The sequence below is a fragment of the Natrix helvetica genome (assembly GCF_964273705.1).
Source record: "Natrix helvetica genome assembly, chromosome: 1".
Taxonomy (NCBI): Eukaryota; Metazoa; Chordata; class Lepidosauria; order Squamata; family Natricidae; genus Natrix; species Natrix helvetica.
This window is the reverse complement of record NC_138548.1, coordinates 317,425,479-317,447,744: the sequence shown is the minus strand read 5'-3', so window position 1 is coordinate 317,447,744 and position 22,266 is coordinate 317,425,479. Positions and strand designations below refer to the sequence as shown.

Sequence of the window (22,266 nt, the reverse complement as noted above, 5' to 3'; positions counted from 1 at the left end):
AGCTTTGTAACCTTGGCCAGTCACACTCTCTCAGCCATATTCACTTCACAGTATTGTTGTGGCTAAAATGGGTTATATTTGATGTGTTTACTGCCTCGTGTTATTTGTATACATAAAGGTGGAATATAAATAAATAAAATCAAGTACAAACATCACTTAAACACACACAAACCTGCTTAATCATAAACCCGTTATCCTGTTTGTGCTTTTGTTTCTGTTTACCAGGTAAATAAAATGATTTTAGTAAACATTTGGCAAAACATAGCCAATATCTGCTTTTGCAAATTTCTTTTGCCTGTTTAGTCAGGCTAAAAAACTCTGTGTAACTTTGGAATGCTATGACTAGACACCCTTATTTCTTTTGCAAGAAACCAACAGAAAATTGCATCAGTTAGTCTCTGGTAGGACCAATAATTGTGTAAAGATGTGAACCTGAAAGGGTACATGAATTTATTTCCCAGATGCTCTGTTGTGGTAATGATATATATATAAACTTCCATTAACTAGAATATTTATTAAATTTCAAATAGATAATTAACTAGCAAGAGTTTCACTTTATATTATAAGCTTTATTGTATAAAACAGATAGAGTGGTAGTAGAGGAAGAAGAAACCTCTCTTCAGGGAGACACTAATCACCTTCTTCAACCATGGAATTTTTTTTTTCTTTCCCAACTGACAGAACTAGCAAATAAAGAAGTGATAGCCCTTACCTTTCAAATTACTTTGCTCACACTAAAAAGAAATCTATGCGCTAGTTAAATCATAGCAGATCTCTATTATCAAAATCTAAATAGAATTGGAGAACCCTAACCATTAAAACCATGCAGTTCACTTGCAGTAATAGTACATTTACTATTAAAAATACATTAAATATGGACCATATATATTAATCAGTCTTTCCTTTACATCAATAAAAAACAATTTTATGAGAGCAAACACATATCTACCCCAAGACTCTATATCCTGATCCATTGTTCTACTGCAATAGGTTTTTGTTTATTCTACCCCATGCTCAGCACACCTGTATTTTAACAAATCCCAAACTTTTAGTATTAACTCAAATATCTATTCATATCTTTGTTGCACTCATTTTACAGAATTCTGATAGCCACATTATAAATCTTAAAGAAAAATGAGACAATAGAGGGAGAAGGCATAGTGTAATGGCAGTTGGTCTTACCTGAACTGCTATTTTCAGGGCTTGGACAGGAGGCTCCAGTGGATGGTATTGTCACTCCCATTTGGCCACGAGACTGGGATGAAGCTGAAGACACGCCTCTGTGTTCCATCCTTTCTTCTCCAGTTCATCGAAGTGAGCTCCCCTGAGACCTGAAAACAAGTCACAAAGGAGAACTCACACCACCCCAGTTATTCTATTACCTAGGACAGGAACTGGAGCCTCCTGTCCAAGCCCCAAAAATAGCAGTTCAGGCAAGACCAACTGCCATTTTCCAGAGGGAGGGACAGGAGGCTCCAGTGGATGGGACCTACCAAAGCTAAGTCCCATGGGCGGGGAACTAATGGTCTGCAATAACCTGCTGTAGCACCCTGCGCCCAAACGCCGCATCAGCCGATGCGAACGTGTCTAACCTGTAATGATAGATGAACGGCGATGGGGAGGCCCATGTAGCCGCTCTGCAAATGTCATCTATAGGTGCCTGGGAGGTTCAAGCTGCTGAAGTGATGGTGCTCCTCGTTGAATGAGCCGTGATGCCAGCCGGCACCAGCAGCTTCTGGGATTCATATGCCAGGCAGATAGCTAGGCGGATCCACCTGCTAATGGCGGAGGGCGTAACACTTTTACCCAGGGCCGAAGGTTGGAAAGATAGAAGAGAGCCTCTGACCTCCGAAAGGAAGCCGTCCGCTTTAAGTAAATACGCAGGGCCCGTCAGACATCCAAACGGTGCCACTGCTGCTCCCATTCCCTACTCGGGTTTGGGCAGAAATCCAGAAGGATAACCTCCTGGGAACGGTGGAAAATGGAAATCACCTTTGGGAGAAAGGCTGGATCCAACCTCAAGACTACCCTGTTGTTATGGAATATGCACAGGTCCCCCCTAGATGAGAGAGCTCCTAGCTCTGAGACCCGTCTAGCTGACTTGATCGCAACAAGAAACACCACCTTAAGGGTTAGATGCTTCAGGCTAACCATCCTCAATGGCTCAAATGGTTCCCCAATGAGGGCCCGTAGAACGGTGGGGAGATTCCACATGGGGAATCTGTGCACTACCGGGGGGTGCAGGTTGGAGACCCCCCCGAAGGAACCTCTTTACAAGGGGTAGTTGGGTGAGGACCCTCGCCTGGGATGATTGTGGCAAGAGCAGCTAGCTGCCTGCGCACGGTGCCCCTGGCGAGCCCTTTATCCAGGCCGTCTGGATGAATTCCAGGATATGAGACAATGAGGCCCTGGTGGGCTCCACCTGATTTCCCTGGCACCAGGTTACAAAGGCAGACCAGGTGGAATCATAGACTCTCATAGTGGATTTCCTGCGTGAGGCCTCTATGGTCTTAATCACCCACAAAGACAGATGGGCCCCTCTCAGGAGCTCCCGCTCAACTTCTACACGGCTAGTTGTAGCCAGTGTGGTTCCGGGTGCCTGAGTCTCCCTTGGTGCAGCTCTATTTCCCCTTCCGGGATACGCCAGGGAGGTCAGGCCGACAGGATCTTGGGGTCCGCAAACCAGGGTCTCCTCGGCCAGTGGGGGGCCACTAGAATCAACTCTGCCTGGTCCCTGACTAGTTTCTGAACTACCCCGGGGATGAGGGGAAGGGGGGGAAACGGGTGCAGCAGCCCCTTTGGCCATCTTGTGCGAAGGGCATCGACTCCTTCCGTTCGCCGAGCTGGGAACCGAGAGAAGAACCGCGGAAGCTGGGCGTTGGCCAAGGTGGTGAAGAGATCCAGTACTGTTCCAGATGTTCTGGAACAGCTCCTGGGACAAGCTCCACTCTCTGTTGTCCACCGTCTCTCGACTAAGCCAGTCTGCCTGATGGTTGTTGATCCCCGTGATGTGTTCCGCCCAGATCGACCTCAGGTGTCTCTCCGCCCAGATGCCCAGTGCCATCGCCTCGTTGTGCAGCACCTTGGATCGTGTACCGCCCTGACGGTTGATGTGAGCTTTGGCTGCCACATTGTCGGTGAGGACCAGGATGTGATGGCCCTCGACGGAGTTTTGGAAGTGCCAAAGCGCCAGGTTGATCGCCCGGAGCTCCAACCAGTTGATGTTGTGTTGTAGCTCCTGCCAAGACTACCGACTCTGCGCCAGCTGGGATCCCAGGGTCGCCCCCCCAGCCGAAGACACTGGTGTCCATGGAGAGGACGAGGTGTTCCTGGTCCCTAAACTCACACCCCTTGAGCAAGGCTGGGGACAGCCACCACCTGAGGGAAATCAGTTCCTGAAGGGTGGCGTCGACCTTGGCCGGTGAGATGCCGGTGTTGGCCCCTCTGGAACAGTAGGAGTCGCCACTGCAGGGTCCTGGTGTGCAACCGTGCCCACGGTACTATCTCGATGCAGGATATGAGATTCCCCAACAGGCTGGAGAGAAAGGCTAGGGAACATAACGGTCCCTGCGGACCTGCTTAACCATCCAAACCAAACTGGACCTTCGGTCTGGGGAAAGGAAAACCTTCCCTGAACGGGAATCAATCACTGCCCCTAAATGGAGTATCGTGGTGGATGGGACGAGGGAACTCTTTTCGAAGTTAACAGAGAACCCCAACCGTTGCAGGGTGTTTATGACCTGTGTAAGATCCGCTCTAGTTTGAGACGGAGATGTCCCCTGGATGAGGACGTCATCCAGGTAGCAATTTAATCTAATGGGGAACCCCCTGAGATACGCCGCTGCTACTGCCAGTACCTTCGTGAATGTTCTGGGAGCGGAGGTCAGCCGAAAGGGCAAGGCCCTGTATTGATAATGGCACCCCAGGAAACAGAACCGGAGGAAGCGCCTGTGGCTGGGGAGTATGGGGATATGGAGATACACCTCCGTGAGGTCTATGGATGCCATGAAATCCTCTACCCTTATGCACGCCAGGATGGACTTAAGGGATGCCATCTTGAACTTGCGATAAACTAGATATTGGTTCAAGAGCTTCAGATCGAAGATAGCCCTCCAGCCCCCTGAAGCCTTGGGCACTAGGAACAAGTTTGAATAGAACCCCACCCACCCACCTGGTCCGGGGGGACCAGTTCTAGTGCGGCAATGTCAAGCAGATGTTTGATAGCCTGACGCATCCGCCTGCGCTTGTCAATATTTTGAGATGGGGGAAAAGTGCGGAAATAGTTTGGGGGGATGGAGGCGAATTCTAGCCTAAGACCCTGAGAGACTGTGCCTAGTACCCACGTGTCTGAAGAAATCTCTGCCCAGGCCTCAGAAAAGAGAGCCAGGTGGCCGCCAATAGGTGGGGTCGGATTCGACCTATTTGCCCCGGCGGTACGGGCACCCACCTCCCCCTCGAAAGGGCCACTTACTCTGTGTCTGGAAGCGGGATCTGTCCCTATTGAAGTTACGATCAGGTTGCCTCTCTGACCTGGGGAAAGAGTACCTGCTCTGGGGGACCTTTGCTCCGCCTTCTTTGTTGAGGTGGGTAGAATCTTTTTCTTATTTTTGTTCTCCACGAGGAGCGGTTCCAGGGCGCCGCCGAAGAGGGAGCCTCCCGTGTAGTCGGCCGAGGCCAGCTGCCACTTTGACTTGCTGTCCACCTGCCATCCCTGGAGCCAAAGGAGGCAACGGGAGGTCACGAACGACACCATAACTCTGGAAGCGAACTTCATTGCATTTAGTGTGGCATCAGCCGAGAACTGCGCCACTGCCACTAGCTTGTTTAAATCCTGATGCAGCTGCACATCCTCGGGGGAATGTGTTCCTGGATCTTCTCCATCCACAGGATTGCTGCGCGATTGAAGAAGGAAGCCGATGCTGCTGCCTTGATGGCCCAGGCCGCAGACTGGAACGTCTTCCTCAGGGTCATCTCCACCTTCTTGTCGTCTGCCTTAAGGTTGTCTGCTATGTCCTTGGCCACCAGAGACGCAGAAGATTCCAGGGCCACCACAGGTCGGATCACGGTGGGTAGCTGTAAGGCTCGGGAGAAATCTGGCTCAATGTTATAAAATCGTATGTCATTGCTGCCAGGATTAGGGAAGGCATTAGGCTTCTCCCATTGTTTTTCACCACTTCCAGGAAAAAGTGAGGAGCAGGGATCTCCTCCTTCACCACTTTGGGCTCAGAGAAGACTGGGCCCCGAGGTTTCTTAGCTGCTGTCCCCTCTGAGGCGCCCTTCTTAGCCCCTACCTTCACCCCTTCTTGCCCCCCCTCCTCTTCTACCTGCGCAGTGGCACACGCTTTACGTAGAAGAGATCGGAAAATATTAGGGGGAAAGAGACCAGTAAATGCCGGGGGCTCCGGCTTGTCATCCTCCTCATCCTCAGATAGGTCAGGATCTCTCTGAGGTCTGTCCCCAGCTACTGAGCCTTCGCTGATTAGGGAAGGAGAGGCAGGGCAGCTCACTAAATCAGAAGGATTACTGCAACGCTCTCTACATGGGGCTGCCCTTGGGACGCGCCCGGAGACTGCAGTTAGTTCAGAATGCAGCCGCGCGGGCTGTGATGGGGAGTACGAGGTACTCCCACGTAACACCTCTCCTGCGCGAGCTGCATTGGCTACCTGTGGTTTTCCGGGTGCGTTTCAAGGTGCTGATTACCATCTTTAAAGCGCTCCATGGCACGGGACCTAGTTACTTGCGGGATCGCATCCTCCCACATACATCCCTGCGGCCAATACGCTCACACAGGGAGGGACTTCTCCTGGTGCCATCCACTGGACAATGCCGGCGGGCGACACCGAGGAGTAGGGCCTTCTCTGTGATGGGCCCAACCCTCTGGAATGACCTCCCCCCCGACATTAGAACCACTTCTGACCTCCGCTCCTTCCGGCAAAAACTGAAGACCCACCTGTTCCGATTAGCAGGCCTGGCATAATTCAACTGTCCCTCCTGGCAAACGCACTATATCTGGTTATTTTAGGGGTTTTTTAATTCACTGTATTTGTTTTTAGGGGTTTGAACTTATTTTAATCTGCTTTGTACAGTTCTTTTAATGTCATTCTTACCTCCTCCATGTCAACTGTCAACTGTACATACTTAATTTTATTGTATCTGATATATTTTGTATGAACTGTACACCGCCCCGAGTCCCTTTCGGGAGAGGGGGCGGTCTAGAAGCATTAAATTAAATTAAATTAAATTAAATTAAATTAAAGGAGGGCGAGCTTGGGAAGAGCTGGCTCTAGGTTTCCCTCCTTGATCTGGTGCTAGGGGCATAGCAGCCTGCTGTTGCAAACCGTGTGCAATTCCGGAAGAAATTGCTCTTTCTATGAGATTCTGCAACCCCTTAGGAAGATTGTCCACATCCATAGAATCCCAGCCGGAATTCTCTGGATTTAAGGTTACCCCAGCCTGGGGAGCTAGTGAAGGCCTTGGTGGAGCCTGATCCTCTAGGGGATCCAGGTTAGCACAGGGCTCCTCCAATTCCATGTCCTCGTCTTCCAGGGAGAGGGGAGGAGAGGGGGATATATCCCCAAACAAACTCCCTAGGTTATCTGGGGAACCTGGGGGGTTTCCAGTGCAGGCCTCACTCCCCAAGGGAGATCTGGAGTGGGGAGGGGAAGCACTAAGCTTGCCCTGTAAGGCCCTTAGTTTCTCAGCCCTGGAGAAAGTTTTCGAAAGGGCCTTGTGCCTCCTTAATTCGTCCCTCTGGGTGGCACGGGAGGGATGGGGGATGGGAGTCTTTTTGGCCCTGGCAGAGGCAGTGGGGCGCTGCCTGGTGGATGGGCCCTCCCCTGGTGAGCATGGGGGAGAAGGGGACCTTCCTTCCTCCTCCGCCATCTTGACCACGTGGGGATTGAAAATAAGGAAATCTTACTCACCCTCCTTGCGCAGTCTCCTGGCTCTCTCTCTCTCTTCAGCTGCAACAGGTAAAAAGGAGAATAAATGCAGGCTCAATTGCTGCTTCCTCCTCTCCTGGGCAGCCCCTGCCTCAGCACCGAGATTGGTGTGTTTGGGGGCTGCTGCAGATGCTCCCTCGGCTCCAAGTAGCTCCGTGCGCTCTCCACTGCTCCTGCAGCGCACGCACAATTCAAAAAAAAATTTTGCGCTCTTCTCTGCGCTCCGATTCTTGCCGCGGCTCGATCTCAGCCGCCGAAGCCATTTTCCGGTGAGTTGGGGCGATGGGGGACCCTAGGGCTGGGAATCCCGAGCCTCAAGCCTCCTGATCGCCCCAAAAGCCTCCAGAATCAGTGCCACATGTTTTGCGGTGCCGTAATAGCCGCCGCAACCTCCAGCGCGCTCTCCGAACCCAGGGATACAAAGTAACGATCCCTGGTGGCTAGAAGGAAAAAACCCCTAGAGCTACTCACTAGAGCAGAAAGCTATTCGCAGAGACTACAGAGGCAAGGAGGTTCCAGTAGATTAAAAATTAAAATTAAAAGTACAATAAAATAAAAAATCAGAAGTTTAAATTAGGTCTCGTTATTTAGCCGGACTGAGATGAACTGGAGAAGAAAGGGTGGAGCACAGAGGCGTGTTTTCAGCTTCATCCCAGTCTTGTGGCCAAATGGGCGTGACAATACCATCCACTGGAGCCTCCTGTCCCTCGCTCCGGAAAATTTGTATGTTCTTATTTATTTATTTATTACATTTATATAGCTCTCATTTCACATAAAGTGATTGTTATTATTCTATATAGCTTTAAAATGTAAATAGCAAATCTTTTAAAAATATTAACTGAGATGCCCAGTAAGTATTAAAAATATTGTGGCAATAATTGTACCTTAAAAAGCAAAGAAATATATGTAATATTCTTTAAGACCTTTAACCCCTGATATGTTAATATAAGCATTCCAAGTCTTTGAAATAACTAATAATATTCTTCAACTGTCTATTAAAAATTATTGTGGTTTTGGATAGTTAGTATAACTATCTTTACTTCTAATAGTATTATCTTGTGAATAATGGTAAATTTTTTGTCATTTAATTATTTAATAGTGTCAGATATTGACGAACTCCAAACAACTTTGGGCAATTCAAAATATCAGAGATCAAAATAAAAACACGACACATAAACAAAATGGTATCCATCAAGGCAGAAGCCACAACGTTCCTTTTCCAGAAAGCAGGTGCCACGATACAGAAGATGCACTTTTCAGGTCCAGATAAACAGCATTATTTAATTGAAGGGAGCATGTCAATTCTGTCAACTTTTACTGGCCAGGTAGAAACTATAAGTAATCTATCAAGGAACCTGGCCCTATGCCATGCAGGGCTTTATACTGACAACCAGTACTTTGAATTGTATGTGAGCAGGCTGGCAACTAATGCAACTTGCAAAGCAGGGGTATTTTATAGTCAAACCAAGGCATGCCCATCAGTGCTCACACCAGTGCATTCTGGACCAGTTAAAGCTTCTGGGAGTTTTCAAGGAAAGCCTCATATTAACCACAAATGCATTGCAATATTTGAGTTCATAAGTGACTACATACAGTACTGTGCAAAAGTTGTAGGCAGGTGTGAAAAAATGTTGTAAACAAATAATGTTTTCAGAAATATAAATAATGATTTTTTTTTGGTCAATTTTCAGAATGCAAAGTGAGCGAACAAAAGAAAAATCTAAATCAAATCAGTATTTCGTGTGACCACCCTTTGCCTTCAAAACAGAAGCAATTCTTCTAGGTACACTTGCCCAGTTTTTGAAGCAACTCGGCTGGTAGGTTGTTCCAAACATCTTGGAGAACTAATCAAAGATTTTCTGTGGATGTAGGCTTTTTCCTGTGCACCACTTGGAAAGTCCAAGCAATGGGTTAAATCAGTCTGGTTGCCCTGGGATTGAGGAATCTTTTTCCTAGGCCACGCCTCCTGGTGTTGATGCAGTATAACTACCTTGTGTTTTGTTGCTGTGCTCAATCTTGCCATGACATGAAACTGTCTTTCACAATCACCTTGGTAGCAGAGTTTGGCTGTCCCTCACCCAGTTTTAAGCCTCCTACACAGCTGTTTCTGTTTCAGTTCATGACTGGGTTTCAATCTACGTGTGACATTGATGCTCATTACCACCTGTTTGGTATAATTGGTTGATCATACACCTGACTATAATCCTTCAAAATCCCTGACTTTGTGCAAGTGTACCAATGAGAATATATGCTGGTTTGAAGGCAAAGGGTGGTAACACCAAATATTGATTTGATTTAGATTTTTCTTTTGTTCGTTCACTTTGCATTTTGAAAATTGACAAAAATAAACAATCATTATGTATATGTCTGAAAGCATTATTTGTTTACAGCATTTTTTCATGCCTGCCTAAAACTTTTGCACAGTACTGTATAAGTGGCTCCTTGAAGGGTCTCTTTGAGCAGGAACTGTGAGTCAAGAACATCTTTGAATATAGATCACTTGGAAATGGGGAAGTGCAACCCCCCCATCTAGGACTAAAAATGGAGAATCCCTGGTTCTGGGATCCTCAATATTCATAGCCATATGGTCTTGGTAAGATGTAATGAAATCAATTTGTTCCCATCCATCCAAGACCAAGATAGTATCAGTTGGTTGGCACCAAGATTGAAAGATGCAACTGGGTATTTTCATTTCCATATTGATAATACCAGACTGAACTGACAAGTGACCTCAACCAGCAACTCTGTACAGATATTAAACAGGAGGGATAGTTGTAAATCCTATAGTAATCTACAGAGGGACCTATAGAAAAATCTGTCTTCCCCCTCACAATCAAGACTGAACAAAATTGCCTACAAAGGAAGGAATGAAATTTGGATTAATGGAGAGGAGGAGCCAACGTCGCGATGATACGGACGTGCAGTCTCGATGCTCCAAGACCGCAGCCGATACTTTTGCCGCTGGGTGGTCCAATCGGACATAAACCATCCCACAGAGACGGTGAACAGGAAAAATACGTCTTGCTGATCTCAGGGACATCGCAAAATCCTTGATCGTTCCAAGAGAGGTTCTTTAAGCTGGCGACAAAAAATGCAGCCATTAGGCTGATGAAGTCGGGGCGGCTCCAAAACAGAAGGATACGGAAAGAGAAAGTGTTTCCAGCTGGTGAGGAATTTTTACCAGTAATAATTGGATATGAATATTGAATGGTACCCATGAAAGGAAGATTAGAAATCCTTTTGGATTATATATAAAGATTAATAAAAAAGAATTAAGTTAGATTCAGTTAAGTCTTGATTATTAAGGGGAAAAATGTTATGATACAGGATATAGTCAAATAAAGGAGGGATAATGATAACAACGTATATACAGGTATGGGTACAAAATAAGGAAACTGGATGCAAATTGTAAACTGATTTGGAAAGGAGGATTAGAAAACTTTGTTATTAAATATTATGGATGTTTAGCTAGAATAGGACATAAGGATTCAGTGTTATTGGAGGATTTTAGAAATAGTAAATGAAATGCCAGTATGTGGTTAGTTATTAAATCTTGGTATATTTTATGAAGGACGTTTAAACAATTATAGTCAAATGAAAATGGAGATATGATGATGGTAACCTGTATAAATATCTGAGTTAAAATACTTGAGTTAATATGAATTATGCTTGATGACTGTGGAAGAGACGCACGAAAGCCTTTTTGTAACCAACTGATACACTTTCGACAGTATGTAAAGAAGGAAGATTTTATGTGTTGTGTTTGTTTTGAAAATAAAAAATAAAAAAATTATTTAAAAAAAAATTAGATTAATGGAATAAAGCATGGCTAAATAACGTGTCAATATGTGTGCAAACACAGACAGTATAAACTACTTGGTCCAATTTGTTCTGCAAAGAAACTGAAAATAGAAATTAACTGTTCCTAGAGGAAACTGTTTCTAAACCTTAAATGTTAATAATTTGCATTTTACATTTCAAGTTCCTTATTCAAAGCCATTTATTCTAAGAGAAATAAGCCTTGTTAGTATGTTCACATAAGAAAAAATAGGTTCAATAACGGGAAGAAAATGAAGGAATGATTTAAAATGAGCACTGGAGTAGATGGCATTTGATATTTTATTCAATTAAATGCTTAAAATATAATAATTACACTAGCACAAAATTATCAGTAACACATTAATATGAGAAACAAATAATATAAATTAGCATATATTTTCATATACATATTGTTTTGGTAAGAGCATACATCCCTGCGACCAATTCGCTCGCACAGAGAGGGACTCCTCCAGGTGCCGTCCACCAGACAGTGTCGAGGGGCGGCGCCTAGGAGTAGAGCCTTCTCTGTGGCGGGCCCAGCCCTGTGGAATGACCTCCCTCCGGATATTAGGATGACGTCCGACCTCCGTTCCTTCAGAGTTAAGCTCAAGACCCACCTATTCCAAGTAGCTGGCCTGGCTCAACCATGATCCAACTATATCGCTCCTGACGGGTTTTTTATTAATGTAATTCAATAGAATTTATTTATCGGGGTTTTTAAATATTGTGACTTTTTAATTGTTTTGTTAATTGTTTAATTGTTTTTTAGCTATTAGCCTACCTCCTCCTTGTATACGTTTTGTATACGTTTTATATACGTCCTTGTTATATGTATGTCCTGTCCAGATTTGTATTGTATTGTATTGTACTTTGTATTTTATTTGTTTTATTGTACGCCGCCCCGAGTCCTTCGGCAGAGGGCGCGGCTTAGAAATAAATATTCTATTCTATTCTATTCTATTGTGCCTAATATTGCAATAAAACAAGATCTCCTTTCTCAGTTCAAGTTCTGGTGACTTCAAAGATACACACACACCCTTTTTTTTGGCAATACATTAAAGTAGTCTGCCACTGCCTTTCTCAAGGATGCTTTTTCAATCTCCTAGTTTAGTTTGCAGGGGGAATTTCTGGTGGTTTTCCTCATCCAATTATTCACTAGGCTTATTTTTTTTAGATATGTAACAGTAAAAAGCGTCATTTATTATATTCTGCTATGGGAGCTTAAGGAAACACACATAGCACTCCATCTTTTCACTCTCATCACTTTCATGTTAACATGAAAGAGATTTGCTGGTCCAAAGCATCAACTTCCACGCTAACAGTAAACTTAAATCTGGGGTTTCTGGTGGTTTTCAACCGACTGCAGTGTTTTGATTCTTGTTCACCATATCAATTTTCTGATGAAACGTTATTTGCAGTTCTTAAAAATACATAGCAGTACCATCATAAATAACAAAGTTATCTGTCTCCTTGACTAACGGTTGTACAGCACGAGCTGTCTATATTTTATGTTCAATTTCGTGATCTTGAATTCCAAGGAATTCACTTCCATGACAAAAGATACATGGGAAATATTACTATCAAAAAAAAAAAAAGGACGCATCCCAATTAAACCCACGATCAAAAACTGTTCAAGTCATGATGCTTGATCACATTCAAAACACAAACTCTCCTCTTTTCCCACGTTTTCCCTTCAACCAATTCATTTTCATTCTGAAGACGGAAACCAGCTGCCTCGGCGTTCATTGGAAACTACCATCATCAATCAACGTTCGGCGCCAACCTCTCTCAATACGCAGAGTTTATTGGCGGACACCACCGTCGCTCAAAGTTCGGCCCCACCTCCCAATGCGGCGGCGGGGAGGGAAATAAATTGGCTTCCCATGAACTAAGCGAGCCACAAAATGGCGGAGCTGGCAGGAGGCCAGTTTCAGAAGCTCCGCCATTTGAGGCGTCGTTCCCCCTCCCCGGCCTTGATGGCTCTTCACTCCGACGCTTTCTTTCCTCACACTCGGCCGCGGGGCGCCTCAAACATGCAGACTACTGCTCTAAGCGACGCGGGTGGGGTGGGGGAAACGTCCGCAAAGATGGCGACGGGCTGCCCCGTATGCAAAATACCCACCGCCCCCTCCCCTCCGCCCTCCCGGTGGCAAAGGTAAAAGGGTCGGGTTCAAGCCACTGCCTCCGCCCGCTCAGACTCCATCTTCCTTCCTCTTCGCTCGCGATTAGACCGGCTGTGCAGCACGCTCGCAGCCCAAAAGCTGCCCACGGCAAAGAAAAGAGATGCGCCCAAGCCGCCAAGCCAGAAGCGCTTCTTTACCCACCAAGACGCGCGGCCCGCCAGACGCTCCGCCATGCGGCACTGCTGCTCAGCCGCGGTGCCGGAAAGAAAACCTCGGCGCCTGCAAGCATAAGGCGTTTTGTTTTGTTTTTACCTCAGGATTTGGCGCCAAGCTTGCTTGGCTGTGGCTTCCTCCTAACGGTTCGCTGGGCCTGGTTCGTTAGCGCCCCCCCCCTCGCGGCCGCCGCCTTCCGCCAAGGGGGGGAGCGGAAGGCGGGGCTAGCGGCACCGAAGGGGTTAGCGTAGGAGCAGGGGTGGGGGGCAGGAGGAATGTTGGTCGGGGGAGGGGAAAGCGAGTGCCTTTTGGCGAAAGGTCAGAGTTCGCGACCCCTCCAGGCACTGTTCTCTCCGCTGTTGCCGCCTGGGAGCGTTTGCCTGCTTCCTCTTCCCAGCATTACGCCTGTCGCGGCCCCCTCCATCTCTCTTCTCCCCCCCCCCCACTCCGCCTAAATAAGGCGGGGCTGGGCCAGGGGAGAGGAGGGGCTACCTGAGGTGGAGATGGCTTCGAGCTTTCGTGCGGCGATTATTCTGTTCCCTCCCACAGTCCCCAAAGGTGGAGGAGCGGTTGGTCTCGGGTGCGGCCAGCGCGCCCGATCGTTTGAGGCGGGAAAGCAGCGTGGCCTCCTTGCCAGGGCTAGGAGATTACGCGTATCGGGAGGAGGGAAAGGAAGTAAAGGTTCCCCTCGCATATGTGCTAGTCGTTCCCGACTCTAGGGGGCGGTGGTGATCTCCGTTTCAAAGCGGAAGAGCCAGCGCTGTCCGAAAACGTCTGTGTTCATGTGGCTGGCATGACTGTTACCTTCTCACCAAAGGTGGTCCCTATTTTTCTACTTGCATTTTTACCTGCTTTCGAACTGCTAGGCTGGCAGAAATTGGGAAAAGTTACGGTAACTCACTCTGCTACCGCTAGGGATTCGAACTGCCGACTTTTCTGATTGCCCTCTTGATTTTGATATAGGTATAAGTCTACTTATGATCACTATTGAGCCCAAAATTTCTATTAAGTGAGACAATTGTTAAGTGAATTTTGCCCCATTTTATAACTTTTCATGCCACAGTTCTTAAGTGAATAACTGCAGTTGATAGTAATATGGTTGTAAAGTGAATTGATTTTGCTCATCAAAAGTTCTCAAAAGGAGATCACATGACCTTGGGACACAGCAACTGTCCATAAGTATGAACCAGTTGCCAAGCATCTGAATTTTGATCACCTGATCGTGGGGATGCGACAAAGGTAGTGTGAACCATGGTCATAAGTCACCTTCAGTGCCGTTGTAACTTTGAACAGTCACTAAATGAACTGTTGTAAATTGAGGACTACCTGTCCTTCGCACCATGAGAAAAAGCAAGCCATGCAGGAGCTTTTTCTTTTAATTTCTACGTGGGTGGCATATTGTTATTTCCACTAAGAGTGACTATTTGCACCCCACTTTTAAGTTTTAGGAGGCTATCTGAGTCCAGTCTTGTGCCATTCAGGTAAGAAGCACACCGCTTCAACACAGTTTTGGGGGAGGCAGTGAAAAAAATACCATATGAACTGACATTGTGCCTCTGGACAAGGAGCCATTGAAATTAGCTCAGGTCCTGCTGTATTGCATCTTCACGGACTCAATTTATAACACTGCCTAATAAAATCCAGGAAATAGTGATCTTTTTTATGTTCAGCTACTGTTATCTGATCTGTGTGAACTGGTGGCCAAATTCTGCTATGCTGTATGTAAAATTAGTCAAAGTTTAACTGCCCACTATTAATCTCCCACCAATTGCAATGTATTTATTCCTTCTTTTATCTTTTACTATTATTGTTTTAATGCTTTTATTTGCTGCCCATTATTAATCTACCACCAATCGCAATACACTATTCTATCTGTCTTTTATTTTTGTTTCTTACTACTATTATTGTTTTAATGCTTTTATTTGCTAGTCTGTGACCATAATAATTGATTCAGGTAAGAGGCATAGGCAAGATCAGGCCTCTTCTACTTACTGGCCAATTTGCCATTTATCTCTTCACTATACTTAAACCTTTCTTCTGAAGAAATAGTCAGGGCAGGATCTGCATCCTCTCCTTTTGAGACACAATTATGCCACTATTCTACTCTCTGAAGAACATAGATTTATTTGAAATTATGATTACATTTTATTCTGTTACAGTTCACAAGCAGCTGTTTCACTCTGAGCTTGCAATAAACTCTCAAAAGAGTGTCAGTAGCTTCTCTTTCAGGAGCAGTGTAATCACTTCTTGGCTTGGTTGTGCTTTCTCCTTGAGTTCATGTGATAGAAAATGAATTACAAGAATAGATGGAATTTTAACTAATGATATGAAGAATTTTAACTGACTGTGGAATTTCAACTAGTTGTGGGAACTTTTTGGAACTGGAACTATTGGAGCCACAGGAGGCACAAGTTGTTTCAGCTGTCTGAGGCGGTTAGTGTAGAATGGCAGTCCTGAGTCAACTATTATCAACTATTCTTAGTGTTGAATTATTTAATGAATTAAATGCCCCAAGGCATTTAGGCACAAGTTGATTTTGATAACGCATGCCCAAAGTAAATGAAATAGAAGTGTGCTGCTCTGAATATGGTCCAAGATATTATTTAACTAATTAATACATGGTGCTTTTTCTTAGCAGAAATCCCAGGGGATGGTGGGGGGGGGGGGAGAAGTGACAGTGGGAATATGTTATGTTTTATAACTGTATTGTGTAGTGACAGAATCCAAATTGCCATTGTAACCCAAGAACCACTTGCAAATTAGTTTAATAAACAAGTATCCAAAGTAAAGACAGTTATATCTCTGTATGTAATTCTATAACATCCAACATCCGTAAATCCTCAATTACGACTGGCCACTTAACTGTTCAGTGCTATGATGAACTTCCCCAGAATTACTTATGACCGAATTTCTAAGTAATAATAGCTGAACACACACTTCCCCATAGCCACATGATCACACTTGGGGTTCTTGGTTACTGATTCTCCTTAACTGTTTGCAATGTCCCATGGGGTCACATGACTGCAATTTGTGATGTTTTTGCCATTTTTGGCAAAAAAAAAATGCCTTGTGTAAAATTGATTTGTTTAATAATTCAACATATTTGCTTAACCTCTGTGTTCACTTTATGATCACGTCAAAAAAATCAAGTCCAGTCAGGTGAAACCTTGACAGGATCGCAGCTATAATTCTGGACTTTATTATGGTTGTAAATCAAGGACTACCAGGAAATATTTGATTAAATAAGATTGTTTTTAACACAAAGCAAATTTAAATATATTCATAAAATGTAGTTGCTGAATGCATAAGCTAGTTATTTAGTTTATATAAAATAATACCAAATTATTTCCTTAAATACTATAAAAGTGACCACAAACTCATATTGCTGAATTACAGATTATGTGACCCAGGAATTTTTGCTTCTCACAAGGGTTTTATGCACAACTCCATGTTCTCTAGCAAATGAGCTCCATAAAACTCAACAGCACTGAGATGTGATCAATTCATTATCAATTGTACCTTTTTATCTTAATGTGTGGCCATTTATTTTTCCTGCACGTTAACTTTTACATTACATTTTTTGTGGTACTGGTTTTACATCCATGGGTTTAATAAAGGTACATACTCCTTTTCTTAAATAAATTAATGACTTTGACAAGTTTCTTTAACGTACCCTTGGTTTCCATGAGTTTTTAGTGTAGAATGGACAAATATTTTTTTCTCAACAGAAAAAAAAGTGTGTATCTTGTGTCATGAACCAATAAGTATCCCTCCAAAATATTACATCCCGACTACATTTAGAGACAAGACTATAATTGGGGGTGGGGGAGGGGGAATGAGATGGGACACATTACAATTGCTATTATATTTAAGTGACCTTTAAAGTTGTATGGGAAATTGTTGTCAAAAATGTTTTATAGAAGGCAACTTTTAAAGACATCTATGCAGATTGCTGTGTCCAGGTTATGCCCAGAAGACAAAAAAATAATTGATAATGGCTAATCCCAAATGACTCTTCAAAAAAACCAAAGCTGACTCCCTCCAACTTACTGATCAGTTGTGAAATTTTAAAAAATCTCATTTATTAGATTTTTTAAGGGCGGCGCCCAGGAGTAGGGCCTTCTCTGTGATGGGCCCAGCCCTTTGGAATGACCTCCCCCCGGATATTAGGATTACCACCGACCTCCGCTCCTTCCGTTCAAAACTCAAGACCCACCTTTTTCAACTAGCAGGCCTGGCTCAACCATAGTTCCATTTTACTCCTGGCAATTTTTAAACTTGTAATCTCCATTGGGGTATTTAATTTTAACTTATTTTAATATTTCTATGTTATTATAATGATTGTATTGTGTTTTTATACCTCCTCCGTACAATGTGTAATTTTATAATATGTGTTTTTATTTATTGTACGCCGCCCCGAGTCCCTTTGTGAAGAGGGAGCGGCTAACAAATTTAATAAATAAATAAATAAATAAATAAATTAACTGTTGATGAAAACATTGACACAACACAATTATTCATTTTTATAAGAGGAATCAATATAAAATTTAAAATTACCAAAGAGCTTGTTAGACTGCTCCAAACCTAGAAAAGTAATTTGTGATGAAGTCATAAAATGTCTTAAACAAATATTGAAACGGAATCTGAAGAATTTGACAACAGAACTTGGTTACCTGATCTTTAGAGCCATGCCCCACCTGACTTCTTCAAACAGCCCAGTTTAGGGGGGGGCTGTTGTGCGAGTGGGCTCTGGTCCTGGTCAGTTTTTCCTTGAGTGAGATGATTCCTTTACATCTTAAGGAGGATTGCCCGCTGCTCAAGAAGTCATCATTGGACCAGGGGTGGGTTGCTGCCGGCGTTACTGCCGGTTCACTGTGCGCCCTGTTTTGCATATTTTGTTGCAATTTTCATTATCGGTTCACCCAAACCAATGCAAACCGGTAGGAACCCACCTCTGCACCGGACCTCATACTAGATAATTTTCTTCCAATATCTAACCTCCACTTATGGGGAAGGCAATTGAGACAAGTGGTTGACTAGATGAGCGTCCAGACAATAGACCATGCAACGGGTTCTTTGCTGGAGATCTTCAAACAGGCCTGTTATTTGTCGAGTGGATGGGAAGAGATGCCCACGTCATTATACAACATGGTGTAAGGGTCTGGTACTTCTGAAACAGTTGGTGACTGACTTGAGTCTTTGAGTCTACATCACAGCCAGCAATCTAAGTCTCTAATTAGCATTGAATCTTGTAGCAAAAGATTCTTGAATTTTGGGAGACCACTAGGCTGATTTGCGTATCGAGGGAGCATGTGTGTGTGTGTGTTAAATATAAGAACAGAAACTGTTTATGTCCCAGACTTGCGAGTTAAATTAAGCCCATTTGAAAACATCTGTAGGCTTCCTGCCTGATTAAGCTTAGCGTCTTCCTGTTGAAAGGCTGTGGGAACAACTTCAAAAGCAGGAAAGGCTATTGGTTGTCTAAGCATGATTCCCCATCCATTTTGAAAAACCACATTGAAATGTTTTTTTCTGGAAAATAACTCATTGGTCACTTCTACATACTGTGAACATAATTAACGTGTGAACCATTGACCCAATAGAAAAATACTAACAAAGTTCTACGGACTTTGTCTGTTATTTTATTTTTCATGTTTCTTAAAACAAAAATTAATATATTTTTACAACAATTTGAGTAGTAGTTTTTTTTCTGTAGACTTAATACAACAGTTAATGCCAGCACCAAAATGTCATAAGAATTGTTCTGTACTGCATGTTTGGTTTTCAGTTGGTTACAGTGCTGTCTGAAAACACTTGAGTACAATAGATTGCAGCTTTCATTACTGATTGGGTTACATTTGGTATTTAAACATTGCTTCTGTCAGTGCATTTTTATTTATTTATTATTGCAGTCTTCCATTCCTTTTACATATTGTAAGTATTGTAAGAAAGGTAACAAGGTCAAATTCATAGCCTGTCACCCAAGCAAATCTTAAAATTTTATTATCATATTTCTATACTGCCATCATGAACTGAAAAAAAAACCTGATGAATTGAAACAAATAATTGAACAATTCATTTGAAAAAACAAAATGTAAACCTTTATACAAAGAGGAAACAAACTATTCCAGTTCAAAGTTTAATTAGCAGTTCAGGTCATGGTCCTGAATATAAATACTAGAGATATTTAACAAGTGTATCTTACTGTACATCTGAAATCTTCAAAGACTAAAAAATAAATGGAAATCTGTTTTGTTGAAAGGTATTAATTCTTGTATTTTGAGAGTGGTGTTTCCAAGCTCCCTATCATCATCATCATCATCAGAAACAAAAATCTCACAAGCTTCATCATGGCAAACAGAATTGTATCAGTTTTACGATAATATTGGTTATGCCATTTGATCAGCCCAATATTGAAATCTCCATCCTAAACACTCTTGGTAGCAGAATGTTTCTGCAACAAATCATGCATCACATTAGTGTTGCTCTATTAGTCCTTAAACCTTATTTGGGTATAAAACATCTTGAGACAAGGTGGTCTATGCCCCTTTGATTGATGGCATTCTGCTTCATTGCTGTGCCAAGCATTTGGTGGTGTGGGGGTGGTTTGGGACACACGGCTGCTTTACAGTAATGTTTCAAGGAGGGATGTTCTGCTTACATTTATACATTTTTAAAAATGCTTTGCACTACCCTGTTATATTTAAAACCTGGCCTTTAAGCTATGCACATAATCTAAACTTTAATGAGAGCAAAACTTTAAAGACCTTGGTTACTTGTACTCCCTGGAGCATAATGTGTCTGCCATCATAGAACATCATAACTTGGTTAGCGAATTAACCGATTAACTCATATTCAGGATTGTGAGATACACTGGACTGTAAACTAACTGATCTGAGTTAGTTTAGTCATGCAAAAGCAAATCAAGGCTAACACTAATTCAGGATTTTGTACAAATGCAGCTGTTAAGACTTTAATTGACCTGGTTAAGCATGTTGTATGAATGCAGTCATGAGGTTCTATGGCTACCGCCAAACACCATCCATGTACTTTATTAGAAGTAGTAGTTATAGCAACAACTACAGTATGCTTGCATTTGATCAGCTGATTAAATACAATGGAATCTGAACTATCATTTTTGAACTGATAATAGCATAATAGCATTAACAATATTGGTTGCTCCAATACTGGAGACTGACATCCTATATAACTGTTGAAGATAAGATTTAGGCAAGGCTTTCCAGAGCTTTTCTAATTTTACTGAATAAATATAGTTAAATGCTCTTCCTTTCTGAAGTTAATGCCTGTTTTGGGTTTAGAATTATATTTTAGGAATAAGATTTATAAATAAGATCAGCTCTTTTCCGCTATTAAAATAATATAATTTAGATACCGTAAATCAATTTTAAACAAAATGTAAAGGCTTATAATAAATTAATGTTTTAATATCCTTTGGAGTAGAAATTGGTACAGTCTTCATAACTGGATTGGAATTTGGAGTGGATTAAGAGTCCTAATAAACAAAGCTAAACTGTTACCATTGTTTATGAGAAATACTTTACAGTTACCATAGAAGGTCTATAACCACTAAAATGCCAGCTTGGAATGGATTTTCATATACTTTCTATGGTAGAAATTATGTATATCCCTTCATTCTAGCATTTTTAACTGCATGCCAGTGTAAACCTCTTTTAAGAAAGAAGAAAGGCAACAAAATTTCAATGTAAAAATCCCTCAGTTTTATGACTGGCACAAATTGTTGTTATCTTATAGAAAATAGAAGTGTGTTATGAGTAAACAACTCTTAGAAAAATGCATATGTTTGTTTAACTTCTTGAAAACATGATGCAACTGTTAGATGAGAGCACAGTTTAATGATGAACCTGCAAAGATAAAAAGGGTCCATAAATATTCCCTTTGTTTTGCTTCCATCAGCAAGGAGATAGGTTTAAGAATGGAAAATTATAGGCTTCTACATATTCTTTTTCATATGTTTAGCCAGATTTGGATTATATATATTGTTCTTTCCAATATATGGGTAATCTTGCATTAAAGCAGAATCCACTTGGATGATGCTATAATATAGATGCTTCCTCCATGGCTTCAATCCATCTGGAAAAAAAAAAGAATCAAAAATGTATTTTTAAGTAAATTAGTATGCAATTACCCTGTCTTTGTTTTAACAAATGTTGATTTTGAGAATTGTTGAATATTTATTTTTCACCTAATGCATTATAGTGGGAAAGCCAACTGTTTTCCTTTTTTTTCACTAGAATTATAAAAAAATAATAAAAAGAGATCTATATTCTGCAGTAAGTATATGGAGATATGCCAATATAAGTTTAATACTACACTTCTTAAAACATGCTTATTGTGTAAGGAATTGTATTGACCTCTCCCCCATTTATACGTGCATTCAAGATTCTTGTTTGCATGTCCAATGTATTCATTTAGTTATTATAAATTATACTATAAATGTAAAAAAATAGAGTATTGAGTATTTTCCAAGAAAAAAATGCTTATTTACACAATCCCTGTGCCCATTCCTATATGAACACAAGCAAATATTATCTGTAGTTTTCCTGCCAAACAATGGCTACCTCAAATTCTATATGTGGGAAATACCTATTGAATTAATTTCCTAATTAAGATCCATTGGATTGAGTTGTATGCACTGAAGGTACTGAAATCCAAGAGTGCATGAGTTAATATCTATTGCATTATTGTACGGTGTTCATACATCTTTTCAAGCACAGCCAATCCTGAAGCTAACCTGGTTGAGGCCATTTTGAGGCTTTAGTGTTGCCACACTGGAGCTGAGGGATAGGGATGGTGGGAAATAGAGAAAGCTGGGGTTTTGTACCCAAACCAAAATACTTTCTCCTGGGAACCAAGGACATTTCTGCAAGTGGTTGGAGAGGAGTGAAGTTACCAGGCAACCGGACGGCACCTTGATTGGACCACGTGACATTGTTTGGGAAAGGGGGGGGGGAACCTTTACGTTTAATTAGGTGAAACCACGGGAGCATTCAGAATCGGTTTTCACCAACTTGTCCCAATATGTAATGTCAAATAAAACTATTCTTTGAGGAACCTGCCTGCCCCGGAGTTCTATTTGCTATGGGCGTATTACTTAGAACCCTATTGAGAATATTTCTAAGGTTGCAAAA

The 22,266-nt window shown here is 42.6% G+C and overlaps 2 protein-coding genes across 6 annotated transcripts in view; both read right to left on the bottom strand.

Annotated features, from left to right (window-relative positions):
* NR2C2 (nuclear receptor subfamily 2 group C member 2) overlaps positions 1 to 17,476 on the bottom strand; it is a 72,580-nt gene extending 55,104 nt beyond the window's left edge. The window contains exon 1 of one of the 2 annotated variants that reach the window (XM_081934707.1): positions 13,196 to 17,476. The gene's annotated coding sequence lies outside the window, so the exon portion shown is untranslated. Of the gene's footprint in view, positions 1 to 1,182; positions 1,321 to 13,195 lie in introns of those variants that run through there. The other variant, XM_081934708.1, reaches the window with a different exon arrangement.
* A 1,246-nt stretch (positions 17,477 to 18,722) lies between these two features.
* FGD5 (FYVE, RhoGEF and PH domain containing 5) overlaps positions 18,723 to 22,266 on the bottom strand; it is a 169,129-nt gene continuing 165,585 nt past the window's right edge. For 3 of the 4 annotated variants that reach the window (XM_081937785.1, XM_081937783.1, XM_081937784.1), the window contains exon 21: positions 18,723 to 21,208. In XM_081937785.1, coding sequence (XP_081793911.1) covers positions 21,172 to 21,208 — 37 coding nt within the window. In that variant the 3' untranslated portion in view covers positions 18,723 to 21,171. The remainder of the gene's footprint in view (positions 21,209 to 22,266) is intronic. The other variant, XM_081937786.1, reaches the window with a different exon arrangement.